A 23,073-nucleotide genomic window follows, 5' to 3' on the forward strand; every position below is an offset into this window, starting at 1 on the left:
ATATTATTTCTTGAGTAAAGAAAACGCTGTACTTATTTTAAAAAACAGTTCTTTATTTAATCTTACAAGATCACTGATTACGTTCAGCTATGCGCTGGCCGGAGGAGGAGGGGCGGAGCTACGAGGTGCTATGAGCTGTGAGGTTTTGCTTGACAGTCTAATCGAGTAACAAGATTTAACACAAGCTGTTTTAATGCTTTTCATTGGTTGTTAAATATTTGTAAAATTCACTGACATACATAAAGTTTGACCAATAGCATTGATTTATTAAAAAAATAACAGCGAAGAAATGATGGGCTGAATTCGAAATCGCATACTAACATACTCATACCAGTGGTTGTCATTCACTGTACTGTATTAATAGAAAGCCAGTTAGGCCTAATATAAAGATTTGTAATACAAAGTATTTTTCCAAAATAAGTTTAAATTGTATTTTAGTGCCGTGAACATGGGGCGGAAACATTTATGACGTAGTCATGCTCACTTCCTATACCGTCTCATAGCGTTTAATAATGAGGAGGACTCTGGCCTTACAAGCCTCTGAAGGACTGTACTAGGAAGGACACAGCCTCAGCAGGATGCAGCCTTCCGTTTGAGAAACACCCCTGGTTTGTTGAGCTTTCAGCTCTGGGCAGGGAGGGTTGAAGGGCACTATTGTAAGCTACCAGGAGATGGCAGTAATACACTGATCTGAAGTGCGATCTGCCAATAAACAGAAGAAGACGACTCAGAAAAGAAGGACTTGTGACCCTTGTGACCATGCTTGTGACAGCGGTGTGTGTGTGTAGCACGTCAATGTTCACTCATTGATGTTTATGATTTCAGGGCATGAAATAAGGTGTTAATGAGAGAAGCATGAGGACTGTGCTGAGGCTGAAGCGGCTAATGCCAGAAGGTGAGATGAGATTATTTTGCTCAAAGTGATACACTATAAAAAAACGTGTTGAACACCAAATAAACGTTTCATACTGTAGTGTGCTGCAATGTTGTCATATGATCTCACTACGTCGCGTGCTTAGCTCTTCGAGTGTCACTCAATAAAACTTGAGGTCTAATCAAATAAATATTAAATACTATGCATACGGTAAATGCACATAGTCTACTGCTTACATTTTACATGTAATAGTGTAAACCAGGGATGGGCAACTTCGGTCCTGGAGGGCCACTGTCCTACAGAGTTTAGCTCCAACCCTGAAAAAATCACCTGCCTGTAATTTTCTAGTAATCCTGAGGACCTTGATTAGCTTGTTCAGGTGTGTTTGATTAGGGTTGAAGCTAAACTCTGTAGGACAGTGGCCCTCCAGGACCGAAGTTGCCCATCCCTGGTGTAAACAATACTGCTAATCCGAAACAGGGCTATATATATATATATATATATATATATATATATATATATATATATATATATATATGGGTGAATGACGTATAAGGATTTTCAACAGGCCAATTTTAAAATACAAAAAATAAAACATAATGCCCGTTGCAATTGTTCAAACATTAAGGATGTTGTGTACACCTAAATTCATTATAAAAATTAAATTTAAGTGATTTTAGTGTTTTTTCATCTAGATGAATTGTCCGTAGCCTTAAAAAATGTCATGTGGTGCGACCATGATTTATCTTAAAATTAATTAATTTCCTTAACATGCTTAAACATTTTTTTACAAGTTCTTGGTAATTAAAGTGTTTAGAAACCAAGTATTTGCATTTCTTTTGAGTTTTTGTAAATAATGATCTTATTTTTTGTTCTATAATTTCCGAGTTGCCTTCTTAAATCTAGTTAACAGACTTATTTTTCCTGTAAATCACATAAAACTGATAGAAATGTTTTAAAAATATAATTTACTAAAGCATACTGAATCAGTGATTCATATTTCAGCCACAGAAATAAGATATTTTATTTTAAATTTAATACAGTGATTGCTTTTATTGGTCGCACCACATAAGTGGTCGCTCCAAATGACACGAAGACCTTATATAGTTAAAAATCTATTTAAAGAGATCAATGAACAATACATTTTATATACAGTGAGGAAAATAAGTATTTGAACACCCTGCTATTTTGCAAGTTCTCCCACTTAGAAATCATGGAGGGGTCTGAAATTGTCATCGTAGGTGCATGTCCACTGTGAGAGACATAATCTAAAAAAAAATTCCAGAAATCACAATGTATGATTTTTTAACTATTTATTTGTATGATACAGCTGCAAATAAGTATTTGAACACCTGAGAAAATCAATGTTAATATTTGGTACAGTAGCCTTTGTTTGCAATTACAGAGGTCAAACGTTTCCTGTAGTTTTTCACCAGGTTTGCACACACTGCAGGAGGGATTTTGGCCCACTCCTCCACACAGATCTTCTCTAGATCAGTCAGGTTTCTGGGCTGTCGCTGAGAAACACAGAGTTTGAGCTCCCTCCAAAGATTCTCTATTGGGTTTAGGTCTGGAGACTGGCTAGGCCACGCCAGAACCTTGATATGCTTCTTACAGAGCCACTCCTTGGTTATCCTGGCTGTGTGCTTCGGGTCATTGTCATGTTGGAAGACCCAGCCTCGACCCATCTTCAATGCTCTAACTGAGGGAAGGAGGTTGTTCCCCAAAATCTCACAATACATGGCCCCGGTCATCCTCTCCTTAATACAGTGCAGTCGCCCTGTCCCATGTGCAGAAAAACACCGCCAAAGCATGATGCTACCACCCCCATGCCTCACAGTAGGGATGGTGTTCTTGGGATGGTACTCATCATTCTTCTTCCTCCAAACACGTTTAGTGGAATTATGACCAAAAAGTTCTATTTTGGTCTCATCTGACCACATGACTTTCTCCCATGACTCCTCTGGATCATCCAAATGGTCATTGGCAAACTTAAGACGGGCCTTGACATGTGCTGGTTTAAGCAGGGGAACCTTCCGTGCCATGCATGATTTCAAACCATGACGTCTTAGTGTATTACCAACAGTAACCTTGGAAACGGTGGTCCCAGCTCTTTTCAGGTCATTGACCAGCTCCTCCCGTGTAGTTCTGGGCTGATTTCTCACCTTTCTTAGGATCATTGAGACCCCACGAGGTGAGATCTTGCATGGAGCCCCAGTCCGAGGGAGATTGACAGTCATGTTTAGCTTCTTCCATTTTCTATTGATTGCTCCAACAGTGGACCTTTTTTCACCAAGCTGCTTGGCAATTTCCCCGTAGCCCTTTCCAGCCTTGTGGAGGTGTAAAATTTTGTCTCTAGTGTCTTTGGACAGCTCTTTGGTCTTGGCCATGTTAGTAGTTGGATTCTTACTGATTGTATGGGGTGGACAGGTGTCTTTATGCAGCTAACGACCTCAAACAGGTGCATCTAATTTAGGATAATAAATGGAGTGGAGGTGGACATTTTAAAGGCAGACTAACAGGTCTTTGAGGGTCAGAATTCTAGCTGATAGACAGGTGTTCAAATACTTATTTGCAGCTGTATCATACAAATAAATAGTTAAAAAAATCATATATTGTGATTTCTGGATTTTTTTTTTATGTCTCTCACAGTGGACATGCACCTACGATGACAATTTCAGACCCCTCCATGATTTCCAAGTGGGAGAACTTGCAAAATAGCAGGGTGTTCAAATACTTATTTTCCTCACTGTATATATATATACACACACACACACACACACACACACACACACACACACACACACACACACACACACACACATATTTCCAAGTGCATTATTTCCTTTTAAAATAATTAGATAAATGAATGACGTCACTTTATTCTATAGAACATATTTAGCTTAAATTAATTTTCAGTACAATTAAATATAATACATATGAATTTATGATTTGGTATCTTAAACCCCCAAAGTGTCAGGTGGCGCTATATATATATATATATATAATATATATATATATATAGTACCAGTCAAAAGTTTGGAAACATTACTATTTTTAATGTTTTTGAAAGAAGTCTCTTATGCTCATCAAGCCTGCAGTTAAAAAAAAACAAAACAAAAAACCCGGTAATATTATGAAATATTATTACAATTTAAAATAATGGTTCTCTTTTTTTTAAATATATTTTAAAATGTAATTTATTTTTGTGATGCAAAGCTGAATTTTCATCAGCAAGTACTCCAGTCTTTGGTGTCTTATGATCCTTCAGAAATCATTCTAATATGATGATTTGATACTCAGTTATTATCAATGAGGGAAACAGTTGTGCTGTTTAATATATTTTTTGGATTCATTGGACGTATCGCCAGCGATAATTAATGCGATATGGCTCAGCTTGTCAGTTAACTACGGCTCTTTGTAGTAAATGCCGCTCCATCTGAAAGCAGGTGATGGCGATTTACTACTAATCAAGGAACCGGCTTTACTGACGAGATGCGCATAACAATATCACGATTTAAATCGCCCAGCCCTACTGCATAGTAATGATACAGTTCTGTCTGTTGTAGTGCTGTGGACCATGTGTGGAAACCGATCCTGCTCAAACTCTTCCATCCGCAGACTAGAGTCAAGCACATCCATCCTTAAACATCTTATTTCCAAGATCATTGCCACAGGTCCAATCTCAGTAGCTGAGTATATGAGGGAGTCACTCACTAATCCAGTGTCGGTATGTATCATATCACAATCACTTTTTATACTGTGTTGTCTCATTACAATAGGGCTGGGTAAAAATGTAACGATTTTATTAGGGTGCACGATACCCTTTTTCATAACCGATTCAATTCGGAGTATTGGTCCGATAATGATATGATATCTGTGCTGTTTTTTTCCTGATCATTGTAGAATATCTACCTTTGTGTGTGTAGAACTGATGATCACTATTTTTCATGTGTTAAACACTATCCACTAAATACACACTACTTAATTATTGAGGAAAAAAAAAGACACAAATGTATGTAAAATATAAACTTGGCTAGTGGTTGATGTAAAGCAGCAAAAGTGATTCTAGAAAAAATCTTGGGTGCAATCTTGGGTAATTTTATGAAATTTATACATTTAGTTGGAAAAGATTATTATCTAGGTCCCTTACCCTCCCCCATCAAATAAAATGTAGTCTAGTTGATAGTCTAATTGACTTCCCTGAATATGTATTGTGAATTTATTCATTCATCCCCCAATATGTATTGTGAAAAGCGTTATACAAATAAATGCGAATTAAATTAATTCAATTCGCATTCGCATATTTGTATAGCACTTTTCACAATACACATTGTTTCAAAGAAGCTTTACAGAAAATGCACGAGTCCACATTACAATTTAGAGTGATCTGTTATCAGATGAAGTTATGTATTTCAGAAATGTACATATACAAATCATGGATTTAGCTAACAATGTATTATTTTAAACATTGTATTCATTTAAAGGTGCATTGTGTAATATTTAGGAGGATCTGTTGACAGAAATGCAATATCATAGATATATAACTATGTTTGTTAACTATGGTGTATAAAGACCTTTCTTTATGAACCGTTATGTTTTTATTACCTTAGAATGAGCCATTTCTATCTACATACACCGCGGGTCCCCTTACATTGAAATCCGACATGTTTCTACAGTGGCCCTAAAAGTGGCCCTAAACAACATCACTGTTGTTCTTCGTGCAAGGAAGTCACTGAATAAAACACTGACACAATGATGAACAAGTAACAATAATATTTGCAATAACATATATTATTGAATAATTAAGTAAACCTAATTTCTTAATTAATCTTTGTAAAGAAACCTCATTGCTTAACTGGCTACTCTCTGCTGTCTCAGATGACGACATCTTTTCCTGTCGGCCACCGTAACTACTGTTGGTTGCAATTCGCAACCTCACCACTAGATGCCGCTAAAATGACACAGTGCACCTTTAAGGCAGAAACAATGAGCTCATTGAAGTAATGAATACTTGTTTATTAACAAATGATTAGGATATATAGACAAATGTAGCATTGGTGCATGTTGATTCAGAGTTAGCATAATCTGAAGTCTTCGGAGGAGTTCGAGTCTCTTCACAGGTGTAGATTTAAACTGGGAAAGTGAGTCTGAGCCCCGAACATTATCAGGAAGGCTATTCCAGAGGCAAATGTGAAAACGCTCTCCCTCCTTTAGTGGACTTCCGACTTAATTATGATAGGTACAACCAAAAGTCCAGAGCTTTGTGATCTTAAAGAGCGTGATGGATTCTTAGACGATCGAAGATCAGTTAAATACACAGGAGCTAAACCAGTGTAGAGTGTGTAACAGTGTAGAGATGATAAATCGGTGTTATATGATCATGCATTTTGGACTAATTATAGCTTGTTTATTGAGGATGAAGGACAACCAGCTAGTAATGCATTACAGTAATCTAGTCTAGAGGTCATGAATGTCAGTCATGTTTCTGAGGGGGGAGAAGGCAGTAACAGGTGGGTCTTGAATGCGCTTCTCGTGTATTAAACAGCAGCACACATTTGTCATACAATACATTTTGTTTACAGTTTTTTTTTTTTCAGTTGTGTAGTGTGAAATAAAAACTCTATAACATGATCTCATCCCCAACTTCATCAGTAAACTCATCTATATATGGACCAAACGGGTTCATAGCCACCATCTTCAGAAGCAAAGAGGATGCGGTCTGTACCACTGTATCTATCCCATCTTGTTCATATGTACAGAGTTCTAACAGTACACAAGTCATTGTAAACGCACCAAGAAAGATTTGTTCTTTCTCTTCTGCATAAGTCCACTGAATGAGAGTAACAGTGTCTGACACAAATGCAAATTGCTTGACAGTAAATGTTTTGCTGCACACTGGTGGTGGTTGAGGAGAAACACCTGACATGAGTGTATAGCACTTTGGGTATACATCAGTATATAGGAAATGCGCTATATAAATACCTTCATTCATTCATTCATTCATTCATTTTCATTCATTCATTCATTTTCACATTATAGAGCCAGGAAAATCAGATTATTTGGATAAAACAGACTTCACACAATCCTAATACGGACGCTTGGATGAGAATCTGGGCTCCCCCCATGTGTGAATTGTACTGCCTGCAAGAATATCAGAATTAGCATTACGCTATTTAGAAGCTCAGTAACAGGTTGTATACAACATAAAACAATTTATTATCTGTAGTTTAGAAAACATTAATAAATCTGGTCAGAAGCTGGTCATTCTGTATCCACTTTAATTTTTTTGCTCTTTCCCCCCCCCCCTCTTAATGGATTATATACAGCGGGGGAAATAAGTATTGAACACGTCACCATTTTTCTCAGTAAATATATTTCCAAAGGTGCTATTGACGTGAAATTTCACCAGATGTTGATAACAACCCAAGGAATCAGTACATACAAAGAAACCAAAACAAATAAGCTCAGAAATTAAGTTGTGTAATAATGTGAAATGACACAGGGAAAAAGTATTGAACACATGAAGAAAGGGAGGTGCAAAAAGGCATGGAAAGCCAAGACAACAGCTTAAAACTATTAGTAATTAAAAAGCAATCCAGCCCCCTGTCCGTGCAAATTAATAACAGCTGGTTCAGTCCTAACGGATGGCCTACAAAAAGGTCTCATTGCCAAGGTGTCACACAAGACACATCTCATGATGGGTAAAAGCAAAGAGCTGTCTCAAAACCTTCGCAACCTAATTGTTTCAACACATAATGATGACATTGGTTATAGGCACCATTCTAAGCTTCTGAATGTTCCAGTGAGCACTGTTGGGGCCATAATACGGAAGTGGAAAGACAATCATTTCACCATAAATTTTCCTCGACCAGGTGCTCCTCGCAAGATTTCTGACAGAGGAGTGAAAAGAATAATCAGAAGAGTTGTCCAAGAGCCAACACCAAGGTGTATGGCGTTTTTAGGGTAATGTGAAGTGCCATTTCTCCTCTAAACATGGTGTGTATTATGGCATCCAAACAATTAAATTTTGCTCTCATGTGACCACACTAAATTCTCCCAGTATTTCCCTGGCTTTTCCAAATGTTGTGCAGCAAACTTTAAACGAGCTTCAACATGCTTTTTTTCTTCAGTAATGGAGTCTTGCGTGGTGAGCGTGCATACAGGCCATCGAGGTGGAGTGCATTACTTACTGTTTCCTTTGAGAACACAACACAGTACCTGCTATCTGCAGGTCTTTTTGAAGCTCTCCACAGTGGTCCTTGGCTCTTGGACAACTCTTCTGATTATTCTTTTCACTCCTCTGTCAGAAATCTTGCGAGGAGCACCTGGTCGAGACAAATTTATGGTGAAATGACTGTCTTTCCACTTCCGTATTATGGCCCCAACAGTGCTCACTGGAACATTCAGAAGCTTAGAATGGTGCCTATAACCAATGCCATAATTATGTGTTGGAACAATTAGGTTGCGAAGGTCTTGAGACAGCTCTTTGCTTTTACCCATCATGAGATGTGTCTTGTGTGACACCTTGGCAATGAGACCTTTTTGTAGGCCATCCGTTGGGACTGAACCAGCTGTTATCAATTTGCACGGACAGGGGGCTGGATTGCTTTTTAATTACTAATAGTTTTAAGCTGTTTTCTTGGCTTTCCATGCCTTTTTGCACCTCCCTTTCTTCATGTGTTCAATACTTTTTCCCTGTGTCATTTCACATTATTACACACAACTTAATTTCTGAGCTTATTTGTTTTGGTTTCTTTGTATGTTCTGATTCCTTGGGTTGTTATCAACATCTGGTGAAAATGTCATGTCAATAGCACCTTTGGAAATATATTTACTGAGAAAAATGGTGACGTGTTCAATACTTATTTCCCCCGCTGTAAATGTCAGTCTAAAACAATAAGCATTTATGCATTAATTTTAATCTACCCACCCACTTTTAGACATTACAAGAGCTAATTGGATAGTAATTGCTCTTTCGTCAAAAATCTAAATTCTGTTTTCTGTGTTTTCAGGGATATTATGTGAAAAATGACATGCTTGGAGCAGGTGGTGATTTTATTACATCACCAGAGCTCAGTCAAATTTTTGGTGAGGTAAGCATTGTTTTTAATATTAATTGAATATAAAACCAAACATTTATTTTAAAAAAAGTGTGTGTATATGTGATATATACAGTGAGGAAAATAAGTATTTGAACACCCTGCTATTTTGCAAGTTCTCCCACTTGGAAATCATGGAGGGGTCTGAAATTGTCTTCGTAGGTGCCTGTCCACTGTAAGAGACATAATCTAAAAAAAAAAAAAAATCCAGAAATCACAATATATGATTTTTTTAACTATTTATTTGTATGATACAGCTGCAAATAAGTATTTGAACACCTGTCTATCAGCTAGAATTCTGACCCTCAAAGACCTGTTAGTCTGCCTTTAAAATGTCCACCTCCACTCCATTTATTATCCTAAATTAGATGCACCTGTTTGAGGTCGTTAGCTGCATAAAGACACCTGTCCACCCCATACAATCAGTAAGAATCCAACTACTAACATGGCCAAGACCAAAGAGCTGTCCAAAGACACTAGAGACAAAATTGTACACCTCCACAAGGCTGGAAAGGGCTACAGGGAAATTGCCAAGCAGCTTGGTGAAAAAAGGTCCACTGTTGGAGCAATCATTAGAAAATGGAAGAAGCTAAACATGACTGTCAATCTCCCTCGGACTGGGGCTCCATGCAAGATCTCACCTCGTGGGGTCTCAATGATCCTAAGAAAGGTGAGAAATCAGCCCAGAACTACACGGGAGGAGCTGGTCAATGACCTGAAAAGAGTTGGGACCACCGTTTCCAAGGTTACTGTTGGTAATACACTAAGACGTAATGGTTTGAAATCATGCATGGCATGGAAGGTTCCCCTGCTTAAACCAGCACATGTCAAGGCCCATCTTAAGTTTGCCAATGACCATTTGGATGATCCAGAGGAGTCATGGGAGAAAGTCATGTGGTCAGATGAGACCAAAATAGAACTTTTTGGTCATAATTCCACTAAACGTGTTTGGAGGAAGAAGAATGATGAGTACCATCCCAAGAACACCATCCCTACTGTGAAGCATGGGGGTGGTAGCATCATGCATTTGGCGGTGTTTTTCTGCACATGGGACAGGGCGACTGCACTGTATTAAGGAGAGGATGACCGGGGCCATGTATTGTGAGATTTTGGGGAACAACCTCCTTCCCTCAGTTAGAGCATTGAAGATGGGTCGAGGCTGGGTCTTCCAACATGACAATGACCCGAAGCACACAGCCAGGATAACCAAGGAGTGGCTCTGTAAGAAGCATATCAAGGTTCTGGCGTGGCCTAGCCAGTCTCCAGACCTAAACCCAATAGAGAATCTTTGGAGGGAGCTCAAACTCCGTGTTTCTCAGCGACAGCCCAGAAACCTGACTGATCTAGAGAAGATCTGTGTGGAGGAGTGGGCCAAAATCCCTCCTGCAGTGTGTGCAAACCTGGTGAAAAACTACAGGAAACATTTGACCTCTGTAATTGCAAACAAAGGCTACTGTACCAAATATTAACATTGATTTTCTCAGGAGTTCAAATACTTATTTGCAGCTGTATCATACAAATAAATAGTTAAAAAATCATACATTGTGATTTCTGGATTTTTTTTTTTTAGATTATGTCTCTCACAGTGGACATGCACCTACGATGACAATTTCAGACCCCTCCATGATTTCTAAGTGGGAGAACTTGCAAAATAGCAGGGTGTTCAAATACTTATTTTCCTCACTGTATATGGTCTTTCTTCCACAGCTGTTGGGTGTCTGGTGTGTCAGTGAGTGGATGGCTGCGGGGAAATCCAGTGTGTTCCAGTTAGTGGAGCTCGGACCAGGTAGAGGTTCATTGGCCAGTGACATCCTGAGGGTAAATACTCCAATGGATATTGTCTGGTAGGGAAAGGCACCATAAAATGAATTAATACTGGCACTTTTGGTAAATATGAGCAAAACAGGATGTGTAAAATTGCTTCTTGGTCTTTCATTCAAAACCTTCACAAAAATCTAACTTTTAAATCCAAGTAAAATTGTGTGCCACAATGATTGCTTCTCCTATAATGCTTAATGATGTTGAAGAACACATAGCAAGGGATCTGAAAACATTCCTCCTTACAGAATCTCTCCAGGTTCTCCTCTTCAGTTTAGCCCACAGGTTTGATTTAGTTTTTTTTTTTTTTTTCAGTGCATCTTTTGTGATTTCTTAGCTGTCACTACACACATGTTAAAAGTTCGTCTTTCAGACTTGAAATTGATCCATTGAGTTCTGTAAACCTTTTGTCAACCATGCAGTTTAGTGCACTAGTAGCAGCTCATCTGACCGTAGAGCACAGTCCCACTGAAAGCTCCAGTAACGTCTGGCAGTAAGTGTTCCTCATTAAGCATTCAATATGAATTGGAAAAAAATTATAAAATATGCGAACCAATGAAGTTCATTCTCGTGTTACGCAGCATGTTTGAGCTTCTGCAGGAACCAATGAGGTTCATTCTCGTGTTACGCAGCATATTTGAACTTCATCAAGAACCAATGAGGTTCATTCTTTGTTATAAGTGTTATGAGCAAGTGTTGTGTTCTTATTTGCCAGGTTTTCAGTCAGTTAAAAGCTGTCCTGGGAGAGACTGATATCTCTGTTCATCTTGTGGAGGTCAGCCCAAAGTTAAGTCAACTTCAGGCCAAATGTCTAACTGGAGATCAGACGTGGACATGTAATGATGATCAGCTTGTTTACCGCAGTGGCACTACATTTACTGGCCTGCCTATAAACTGGTACCACAGGATAGAGGATGTCCCTAGGGGTACGGACACATCAAACTGACTCAAACTCTCTACTTGATAAGGTAATGATGCTTTCTTGTTGTAATCAAAGTCTGTTTTCCTTTTGCCAGGTTTTAGTGTCTTCCTTGCCCATGAGTTTTTTGATGCTTTACCCATTCACAAGTTTCAGGTACAATCTTAGCATAAGTTAATTTTAAAATTTAAATATTAGCATTACATAAAAGGATTTTTTCTTTTAGAGAACAGAGAATGGCTGGCGGGAGGTGATGGTTGATATTGACCCTGAAAGTCCAGAAAAACTGAGATTTGTGGTTTCTCACAGACCCACACTGGCCTCCAGCATGCTTATACAGGTGAGTTCTCCCTCCTTCACTGAGAACATTTGTCATGTGGCCGTGTAAAAGCAACATCAGTTAATTGAAATGCTTTCCAAAATAGTAAGGTTAAAAAGAAGTATAAAATATATAATAAAAAAGAGCAAATATGTTCATTCCCACAACAATTAACTTTGCTCTGCCTCAAATGCCAGACTAAAAAGATGCGTCTTTGAGCAAGACTTAAATGCTTCCAGCCTGGGCGAGAGGGTTATATTAGAATATATATGTGCTTTGTGCTTGTCCAAAGTCTGGCAATATATACATAATGTTGACATAAGAGGGAAACATCCTTTTTGCATATTTACACCATTTTAATGGTAATCCAACATTAATGCCTGTGTCTCTGAATAATATCAGATCAATTTAACTTTTTATGAAATGGAATGGAAGTTGTCAAGAGGTAAAACCATAAAAAAATGACAATATTCATGATTCAAAAATTAATTTAAAAAATACTTGGCATTTGTGTTTTGAAAAGATTTCTATGTTTCATCCTTTTATACATTTTGTTTGTCAGTGAACCCTGTCAATTGTTATTTCAGAAAGATGAAAACAGGCGGCATGTGGAAGTGTGTCCAGAAGGTGCAGTCATTGTCCAGAAACTGGCCAATCGGATTGCAGATGATGGAGGCGCAGCATTGATTGTAGACTATGGGCATGATGGAACAAAAACTGATACTTTCAGAGTAAGTGCCATGTGATAGTCATCTCTCTCAGGCTTTCTTTGATGTGGTCAGTGCTAGGGATGGGCGATATCTTATCGTTTGCGATATACCGCTGAAAATTCTCCCCACGATAAAAATTTGTCTCCTCGCGATAATAACGATAAGTCTAGTTGATGACGTAGTTTTGTGCGTGCCCGATTCACTGTTCACGTGCGGAGTGAAGCATGGCGGAAGGCGGACGTGAGGCTGAGGAGAAGCTTGTTGTTAAGCGAGGAGCTACCTCCACAATTTGGAAGTGGTTTGGTCACAGAAAATCAGAAAGCGGGAAGCGGCATATGAGGCGCCGGACTGGACAAAAGCGAAACGAACTGCGCGAGCGAGCGACAGTGCGCGAGAGAGACGGAGTGTGTCTGCGCGAGCGAGCGACAGTGCGCGAGAGAGACCGAGTGTGTCTGCGCGAGCGAGCGACAGTGCGCGAGAGAGACCGAGTGTGTCTGCTCACCTCACGCGAGCAGGGCTTATATGCTCCGAGAACGGACACTGCACTAGTGATATAAAACACACACACACACACACACACACACACACACACACAGGTCTGTTAACTTAAGCAATACTTTTAAAAAGGTAGTCTAATATTTTTCTGACTAACAAATTACTGACACAGTAAAGGGTAGATTTAAATAAATAAAAACGAAATTTAAATAAAGAAAAACTAAATTTAAATAAAGAAAAAAACTAAATTTAAATAAATAAAATGAAATTTAAATAAATAAAAACGAAATTTAAATAAAGAAAAAAACGAAATTTAAATAAAGAAAAAAACGAAATTTAAATAAAGAAAAACTAAATTTAAATAAAGAAAAACTAAATATAAATAAAGAAGAAAACGAAATTTAAATAAAGAAAAAAAAGAAATTTAAATAAAGAAAAAAAAAAAGGAAATTTAAATAAAGAAAATGGAATTAAACAAAACACAACACAACTTAAACATAATCTGATATTTTACAGAAGAAAATAATTTATCGTCATGTGTATCGTTATCGCAATAAATACCTGAAATTATCGCGATACATTTTTTAGGCCATATCGCCCATCCCTAGTCAGTGCTAGATAGTTGTAGTGTTCTTATCTTGTGGAAGCTTGTGAACATGATCATTTGCAGGGCTGTGAAATGTATTAATTTGGACTAACATGGACTTTTTTAAGCAGTCATATTGTTGCTATTTTAATAGTTCCTTATTTTGTTCATTGGGTGTAATAGAATAGGTTAACATGCTTTAATGTTCAAAAAACATGATTTTTCAGTTGCATTTTAGCACTGTACACAAATACATCAGTCTCACCCCACTTATGATTTTTTGAAACTGTTAGTGTCTTGAAAAAGGTGGTTGCTAACAAGTGGCTAAATGGGACTAAAAGGTAAACTTAGTGCGCTTTTACAGCATTGTTATGCTTATAATTGTGTTCTTACAAACTATTCTAACTCAGACTTTCTGGAAAAATGTTTTTAGATAAAAACTGAAAGAGCTGTTGGAAGCTTAGTGATGGTGATGTAGAAGTCATGTGACCGTGGTGTTGTTAATAGCCTACCTTTAGCTTTTTACTTCTGGCGACTGCATTTAGGCTTCAAAATTAATAAAAGTTGTGTTCATCTGCCTATGGCAAAATCCTATTGGGTTTTTGTTGAGGGAACCATTGTGATGCGAAATGCCGGTTGGTCTACAAAGTGACGTTACATCTGCACCACTCTATACCCAGTCTGTCTGAAACACGCTGATTTCTACAAAGCCCCTCTCCTCCCGAAAAGCCCAGAGTGCTCAATTGGCCAGCTGTCCCAGTGTGTTGTGATTGGCCAAACACCAAGCGTGTGTTGAAAATGTAATGCCCCTTACCATAATCGTGAGTTTCAGATTCTTTAAAGCAATTATAAACACAAACAATTAATAATGTCATCTAATTTACCATCTTAGTTAGTCACATTCTGAAAATGTGGACGATCAAGCAAATCGATTGGAACTGACATTGCAAGCATGACTTGTGAATATCCGGCACTACACAAGCAAACTTTTGGGTTGTACTGCTCAAGAACATAATTATAACTAAATTTTAACCACTGATTCCTAATTTCATCAATTCAGATGGCAAACAATTGGGCTTTCAAATCCAAACACACGACATGACAACACTACAGTTCACCTTGTCTTCTCTCGTTGTGTATGCCTTTGGGGTGGGTATTATGCTAATATTTCACATTGTGACAGTAATTTCTGGACTTTGATCGAGGTGTTTTAGGCAGGTCTGGATGAGTGTTCTCTGTTAGAATAAATCACTTTGTGGGAGACTATGAGCTGTGTAACTTTACAAATCTTATACATGCACAAACAGATACATTACACACTAAAGGAAAAGGAAAACAGTAGAATACTTGAATTAACCTAATAAGCTTGATTTATCTTCTCGAAGATCTAAGTAAACCCTTTAATTGTTTCTGCACTATTTGGTGTGATCAAATCCTGAGCAAATGAACTGTAGAATGGGACAGTGAGAACCATCTCAAATCAATGGGGTGTCTGTACTTCATTAACATACAGATCATGGCTCTTACAACAGGGGAGGTAAATTGCAACTGTATAAAAGTTTAGGATGTTCGGTGTTCATTCGGAAACCAAGGGGCTTCATGCACTTTGCCATCACTATGCTGCATACTTATTATTTGCTCACATTTTTTCTCTCAAATTTCCTCAAGTACTTATTGATCTTGGTATGAGTAAGTATGGATTTGTAATGACATTAGGGTTAATTTTTATGTCCCTCCCTCGCCAAATCTGGATGTACGTCATTTAGTAGGCTTGGAAGGGGGGTTCACCTGCACCTGAAAGGTATATATTTTTTTTAACCTATTTTTTTGTAATCCTTAAGGTGTCTAGTAAAGGAATTTTGATGTTCCCCACGCAAATTATTGTCCCATATGTGATTTTTTTTTTTGTACCATCTTTTGTGTCCGTGCTTTATTTTCGGCTGTGAAAAATGAAAACTTTAAATCTACATAGAATCTGAACAATACATCCTACAGACACAATCCACCCCATTTTCTCTTCGTCTTTGCATGAGGAATTGATAGATATGAGTCAATTGTCATGATTAGATGATGTATAGTGCATAAAAACTCAAATAAACACCAAAAAATGTAAATAAATGGTGATATTGGATCACTGGAACTCCTCCCCTATGGACCCTATTGATATGTTTTCTAACTTTTGTATTTTTACAGTCTGTAAGATGTCTAATAAACAAATGTTGATGATCCCCACCTGAAATATTGTCACATGTATGTATTTTCTGGCTATATTGGTTGCCACCCTGGATTTCCAAAAAAGCAAAAAAGAACATTTACATAATGTCTTAACTGTACATTATGTAATGACAAATGTCTTTTTCAAAATGTTATATATTTGTTATGCTTTAGATGTCTGATAAACACATTCCCCACTTTAAAATATTGTGCCAAGTTTTTAATTTAGATTTGAATCAATTTGAAACTTAGAGCAATAAGTGTGGTCGAAAGTCAATAACACCAAAGGCCATCAGAAAGTCCAGACTTAGCAAGCCCAAAATACAAAAAAAAGCTGTTTGGAGAAATCCAGTGCCGGCCCATCTTCCCACCTTCTCTACTAACAGCTAACGTTGATGACAATCTGGGAAATGGAAAATGATTGATGATAATCTGGGAAATTAAAACTGATGCATGCTAATCATCCTCAAAAAAGAGAAGGGAGATATCGATGGTGAGTCTGAAAAATATACTCCTCTACCAAGTTTGAAGCTGCCTTGAAGACATTTGGGAAAAAGAAAGTCAATACTGTTATACTATAATAGCTAATTGGCTAGTTGGTGATCATTGCTAATCATGCCCAAGTCAAAGTACAAGAAGCTCCAAAGAAGCTCCAAACTCCAAGAAGCTCTTGATTCGCTGTTTCGCATGGAGGATGTCTGTAATCTCATTCCAGAGAGTCTTGTAGGTGCCAATTTAGAAACAACTGGCTATCATCGAGCCTGCTACCAAAAGTTTACAAAGAACCAGGGATGCTTACAGGAAAGACCTACTGTGACATCTCAGCAAGCTTCAACATCATGCTCACCACGTAAATGTGGGTCCTCAGCAGCTGTTCCCCCCAGAGTGTATCTTCTGTGGAAAGCTGGAAGTGAAAGTATTGGGAAAGACCGAACGATGCATCAAGTTCCCAGTATAAAAGGCTAAGGATGGAGCATTGAAGGAGCCTACACGGAAACAGATTACGCCTCAAGCCTTTGAACTTGGACTTCACCGTCTACCTCACCTTCATGCTGCTCATCAAGTCACAGAACCTGGATGAACCCCTCAACCTTGACGAGCTGATGCGGTACTCACTCTTCCCAGTTCCTCCCAGCCTAGGCACAGCTGATGGGTTCTTCAATAAGACCAACAAGGCTGCAATGCTTCACTGCTTGATGGAAGATGCTCCTGAAGATGTGCCTTATCCGAAGGATGCTTTCTTCATCCAGGATGGCAATGCACTCTTCCATGCCCTGATGAACCTCCCACCAACGTTCGAGGGAATTTGTCTCCAGTCCCTTGACCATATGGTGGCTAAGAAGCATTTTGTCTTCTCAACGGACTCCTACCATGATGATTCTGTCAAAGCTCAGGAGAGATTGCATCATGGCGTGTCCCAGCGGTACATCATAGGTGGTCCTGCAACAAGGAAGCTGAGTGACTTCAAACTCTTCCTGACAAATGATGAGAACAAGACACAACTCTGTAAACTGCTACTTGAGGTGTGGAGCAGCAAAGCATCTGCATCACGGCTGGAGAAATGTGGAACAGCAGTGGTAGTCGTTGAAGGCAAAGCATATCAGTTGGAGTCATCGGGTGGCAATGTGAGTATTCTGACAGTCTTTCTCACTATTCTTCTTTATTAGAAACTTTTGGAAAATATTTAGCCAAGCCCAGTTATACATGAGAAACTGATAAAATGGTGTCTTACTATATACTATCACACCTTAATAACTTGTTTCAGGTGACCACATGTGAGATACTTCAGCTGGAGTCAACCCAGGAAGAGACTGACACCCGGGTTGTTCTGTACCTGCTGTATACCGCTCAACTGGGGCACAAGGTGGCTGTGGTGAGAACTCCAGACACGGACATTTTCTTCATCCCCCTACACCACGCCCAATCCGTCCCGCTGACCATCTACGTCGACATTGGGACCAGAAAGCACAGGCGGATCATAAATGTCAGCAAACTGGCAGAATGTAAGGGGGCAGACTGCTGCACAATACTCTGCCTATACGTCTTCACAGGGGAAGATGTTACAAGTACCTTTAGAGGCAAAGGGAAGGTTGGGCCTCTGAAAAAGCTGCAGAGTAATCCAAAGTACCATGCAGCTCGAGTTCTTACCAGAACCAGGAAGTATGACCATATTAGCCCAGTTCTGTCAAAACTGCACTGGCTCCCTATTAAACATCGCATCAATTTTAAAATATTGCTGATCACTTACAAAGCACTAAATGGTTTAGCTCCACAGTATTATAGTCCTTCACGTCTATTGCGATCTCAAAATTCCGGCCAGTTGATAATACCTAGAATATCAAAATTGACTGCTGGCGGTAGATCCTTTTCCTATTTAGCACCAAAACTTTGGAACAATCTTCCTAACATTGTCCGGGAAGCAGACACTCTCTGTCAGTTCAAAGCCAGATTAAAGACACATCTCTTTGACATAGCATTCACATAATACATTATAGACTTCTATAATTCAGTGTTAGGCTGCATAGATTAGGTCAGCTGGAACCGGGAACACTTCCCATAAATCCTGATGTACTCGTTACATCATGAGAAGAATGGCATCTACGCTAATTTTAGTGTCTTTGTTTATCCCGAGGTCTTCCCGCAGCCTGCCGGATCCAGGCCGTATCCAGATCTGACGAAGGCCCTTCGCCTGGACCCGATGACAACGCAGTGCTGAAGTGCCAACTAGTCTCTCCCTATGGAGGATCCCTTTACCACTCAACAGATAAAGCGTCGTCGGGAAAACTCAATTTGCGTATCTACCCCGAATTGATAAAATAAAATAAAATTCTGAATCAAAACTATAAGGAAACACCAGTAATTTGTTTAGGCTTGGTTTGTAGGGAATAACAAACCTGCACACATATATTCAAACGCACATAACTATAGAACAAATTCTTAATGCGCATGTGAACGCCATCAGCGTTTCTCACAGGTTCGCGTTTAAAGTTTGTGTAAAGAGAATGGTGTCTTCTTTGTCGGCCCCTAATTTAATAACAAATGATCGTTGCGACGGTAGCGAATCAATCAAAACTAACTTTAGCTGTAAAATAACTTTATTAAAGAACCGCTATAAAGCCAAAACATTCTCTGTTACCTTAAATTATACATTTATTTCTGTAAAGCTGCTTTGAAACAATCTCCATTGTTATATAAATGAAGATGACTTGACTTGACTTGACTTGGATTGTGTCTGTAGGATGTATTGTTCAGATTCTATGTAGATTTAAAGTTTTCATTTTTTCACAGCCGAAAATCAAGCACGGACACAAAAGATGGTACAAAAAATCACATATGGGACAATAATTTGCGTGGGGAACATCAAAATTCCTTTTACTAGACACCTTAAGGATTACACAAAAACTAGGTTAAAAAAATATACCTTTCGGGTGCAGGTGAACCCCCCTTCCTACCAGACAAATTGGTTACAAAGTGCCTACAACTGTCTACAAGATAATTTATTATTTACATGTTTTTTCTGCATGAATTTGTTGTTAAAGTTTATGTTTGTGGCAGGGCTTTAAAGGCCATCACCTCCACAATGTCTTGGAAGCACCTGGCATGGCAGACTTGACAGCAGACGTGGACTTCAGTTACCTGAGGAGAATGACAGGGAATCAGGTGACCTGCTTGGGACCCGTCACACAAAGATCCTTCCTGAAGAACATGGGCATTGACTCACGCCTGCAGGTGAGAATGACTGAAGTAATGTCTGTGTACTTCTTTCAAAAGCATCCTGAGCAATGTGACACAATTATTATTATTTTTGGCCATTGACCAACTGAAACTTGGTCTAAAGTCAATGGCACAATTATTTTTGTTATTTAAAGAGCGCGTTAGTAATAGGTGCCTATAGGCGGGTCCACAACACGCATACACTTTGTCTCGTAGATCGACTGCGCGTTTTAACCTCGCGCACAAGCAGATCAGATTCCTCACTAGAGAAGCAGTTTTCCTTCATGTAAAAAGCGAATCTGTCGTGGCGTGAGCATAACTGCCTTTTAAAGGGAATGGGAGATGAGACTCTGATTGGTTTATTTCATGTTATGCTCTAAACACACCCATTACTCATTAAGAGAATAGGGACGACCCTTTTAGAGCATGTGCCGGATGCACCATTTTTCCCGTCGTTAAAATATCAAAAGTGGATTCGGTCACGCCATAAGTGCACTTGCGCCATGCGCTTTAGACCGTGTGCTTAGATCGTTAAAATAGGACCCTGAGAGTGCATGAGTTAAAGGCCAATAGAGCCATTTTAAATTACTGTCGGGTACCATTCAGAAGTTTGGAATCAGCAAGATTTTTTTTAAAAGAAATGAATACTTTTATTTAGAAAGGATGCAATAGATTGATAAAAAATAACAGTAAAGATAATGTTACAAAAAAACAGTTTTCTGTTAGGGCATGGGTTAGGGTTAGGATATAGTATTTACAACTATCTGAATACAACTATTGACTTACACTAATAGAAGTGTAAGTGTGTAGTATTTTGATAACTGACCCAAAACAATGAAACTTTCTCAGGGAGAATTGCCTTATCTCATGACCTTTGTATTTTCATGTTGTGTTTCAGGTCCTCCTGAGGAGCTGTCATGACCCATCCACCAGAGCGCAGCTCATCAACAGCTACGACATGCTGATCAACCCTGAGAAGATGGGGCACAGGTTTCAGTTCTTCTCTGTGCTCGGCCGAGGTCGGCTGGCTCAAAGTCAAGGGAGTCAGAAGAACTCAACGCCGGTGCCTGTGGCGGGCTTTACTGAGCTGACTATGCAATGAAAAGACTGTAAATGGACAGCAACATCCACGTGTTCTGAATAACTACACAACTAGATGTAGAGCTTGGGCTACAGATGTACATTGGACTGCACTCGTTTTTATAGTATCAAGCACATTTCTCCCTTTGTGTCTGAAATCACCCCCTAAACCCACATTTACTGTTCTCTACTTTAGCCCACTAAAAGTCCACCTAAAGGAGTGAATAAAAACGTGAGCAAAATCAAAGTTCGAAATCAAAGGCTGCATCCTCGGACTTGCCAGTCGCATACATTATTGAGGCTGTCTCATTTCAGATAAGCCACCATTTTATTCCATAGTACGAAAGAAATTACAGTAATGTATGCCTTGCAAGAAATAACAGTCAATTCTATAAAATTGCTTCTCTAAACGAAGACAGCTTCAATGACATGTGGGCGACATCTGGAGGTTATGAAACGGCAAAAGCCTGATACTCCAAAGGTTTGACGAAACTTGCACCACTCTATCAAGTGATAAACAAAGCATATGGTATCCATGATCTTACTAATCTTACTAATACCACGTTTGAGTTCTGGATACATGCATAAACTATGGTAAACTTTCGTAAGGGCAACTATCATGGAGAATTAAGGGTGACTGACTTTTTTTTCCCCAATGTAAATATGCCCAGTTCTAATACATTTTATTTGATGGAAGTTAATTTAATAATTAAGAGCCTGATGAAAGATCAATATCAATGATTCTGTCAAAATGAATCATAGCCCTGGTTAAATTAGGTGTTAACTTTTTACTCTTTTTCTTTTACTCACTCTTTTTTTTAAAAATTTCTAAATCAAATGCACATTCTTACGTAATCAGTCCTCAACCTCATCCCTCAGAAAACGTTCACTATGAGCTATGTAATATCACTGGTCAAAATGTTTAAGAATCATGTCATGAATCTTTTTATTTTCATATTAGTTCTGAAGCAACTGTATTTTTAGGGGTTCAAGCACGAAGTGCTGAAACCCTATTGTAATTGCCCTGATTAGGGGTTCAAGCACAAAGTGCTGAATCCCTATTGTAATTGTACTGATTTTTATAAGGGGTTCAAGCACGAAGTGCTGAAACCCTATTGTAATTGTACTGATTAGGGGTTCAAGCACAAAGTGCTGAAACCTATTGTAATTGTACTGATTTTTAGGGGTTCAAGCACAAAGTGCTGAAAACCCTATTGTAATTGCCCTGATTTTTATTATTTTTCTTCCGCCGTAAAACGCATCGTGCAGCCCAAACCGTAATGCTGCGTTCACACCAAACGCGAATCTGCGTCAAAACCTTTTCGAAACCTGTTGGCGGCCATCTTTTTTAGATGTTTATCGAGCATTAGCAATAGCATTAATCGAGAGAGTCACCGCTCGTATATGCTCTGGAGAGCAGAAACAGCAGCGTAGGGGACATCGTCGCAGTACTCGGGTCCACCAAACCCTCCGGAGGGTTTCAGGAGTTTCACAATTTGCTTCAGGAGGTAGGTTTGGTGGACCTAACGGTGAGGACGCTGACGAGGACAGCGTAGGCCGTATAAAGCCTCGGCCTCGAGTGGTCTCTGCATGACAAGCCCGCGCTGTACAGCCCGGTGCGAGGTTCACCCTCTCACGCACCTAATCTGTCATTTATTTTTGTTTTGATAATAAATGGAGCCAGCCTCCAAAAGTGAAACCTGTCCTGTGATTTTTTGAAAAGTTTTTATATTGTGTTTATTGTCTTTACATTAGATTAATAAAGTTTCATATAATCTAGAATATGGAATAAATAGCATTCAATACAAAATGAGTATCTCTCATATATTGAAATCGAGTTTTTATGTGAAAGATTATTTGACTTAGATTACCATTGACTTAACATTGAAATCACTCGCGCCAGACGCATATTCGTGTTTGGTGTGAACGCAGCATAAGGGCTAGACTAGAGCATTGAAACTTTGCCATATGGTAGTACAAAAATCGAGGAGAGGTTATCAAATTATGACCTCGATTGGCCCATAGGTGGCGCTATAGCGACCAAAAGCGTGAAACTGGTCAATAACTCCTAGACTGTATGTTGTAGACTCAAGTGTCTTATATCATTGGAAAGCTGGACACCTGGAGAATAAAATGTATATCTCCGATTTCATTTCCGGTATGCACATTTTTCCGCCATTTTGAATTTTGTCAAAAACCTACTTTTGCGAACTAGTCCGTGGTTTTTCGCCCGATCGGAACC

The 23,073-nt window shown here is 38.9% G+C and overlaps 2 protein-coding genes and 1 long non-coding RNA gene across 3 annotated transcripts in view; 2 read left to right on the top strand and 1 right to left on the bottom strand.

Annotated features, from left to right (window-relative positions):
* LOC307168678 overlaps positions 1–23,073 on the bottom strand; it is a 380,672-nt gene that overhangs the window by 47,546 nt on the left and 310,053 nt on the right. The gene's annotated exons all lie outside the window — the stretch shown is intronic.
* On the top strand, positions 715–22,530 carry ndufaf7 (NADH:ubiquinone oxidoreductase complex assembly factor 7). The gene is made up of 10 exons (XM_079888577.1): positions 715–895; positions 4,444–4,604; positions 8,890–8,970; positions 10,684–10,794; positions 11,510–11,720; positions 11,811–11,869; positions 11,940–12,053; positions 12,620–12,763; positions 19,593–19,766; positions 20,650–22,530. The coding sequence occupies exons 1-10, from the start codon at positions 856–858 to the stop codon at positions 20,851–20,853; spliced, it is 1,299 nt and encodes a 432-aa protein (XP_079744703.1). The 5' UTR covers positions 715–855; the 3' UTR covers positions 20,854–22,530.
* Positions 17,087–18,627, top strand: LOC307168579 (uncharacterized protein; the record flags this gene model as incomplete). The annotated part of the gene is made up of 2 exons (XM_079888697.1): positions 17,087–17,662; positions 17,803–18,627. 2 exons carry the CDS (start codon positions 17,087–17,089, stop codon positions 18,520–18,522), a joined length of 1,296 nt encoding a protein of 431 aa, XP_079744823.1. The 3' UTR covers positions 18,523–18,627.

The sequence above is a fragment of the Squalius cephalus genome, assembly GCF_949319135.1.
Source record: "Squalius cephalus genome assembly, chromosome: 12".
Classification (NCBI taxonomy): domain Eukaryota; kingdom Metazoa; phylum Chordata; class Actinopteri; order Cypriniformes; family Leuciscidae; genus Squalius; species Squalius cephalus.

Bases quoted from the DNA above. Each gene is read 5' to 3' on its own strand.
- ndufaf7 (XM_079888577.1), top strand. From the start codon at position 856: ATGAGGACTGTGCTGAGGCTGAAGCGGCTAATGCCAGAAG. The intron at 11,870-11,939 runs GTACAATCTTAG...TTTTTCTTTTAG, and splicing joins TACCCATTCACAAGTTTCAG to AGAACAGAGAATGGCTGGCG. The intron at 12,764-19,592 runs GTAAGTGCCATG...TGTTTGTGGCAG, and splicing joins CAAAAACTGATACTTTCAGA to GGCTTTAAAGGCCATCACCT.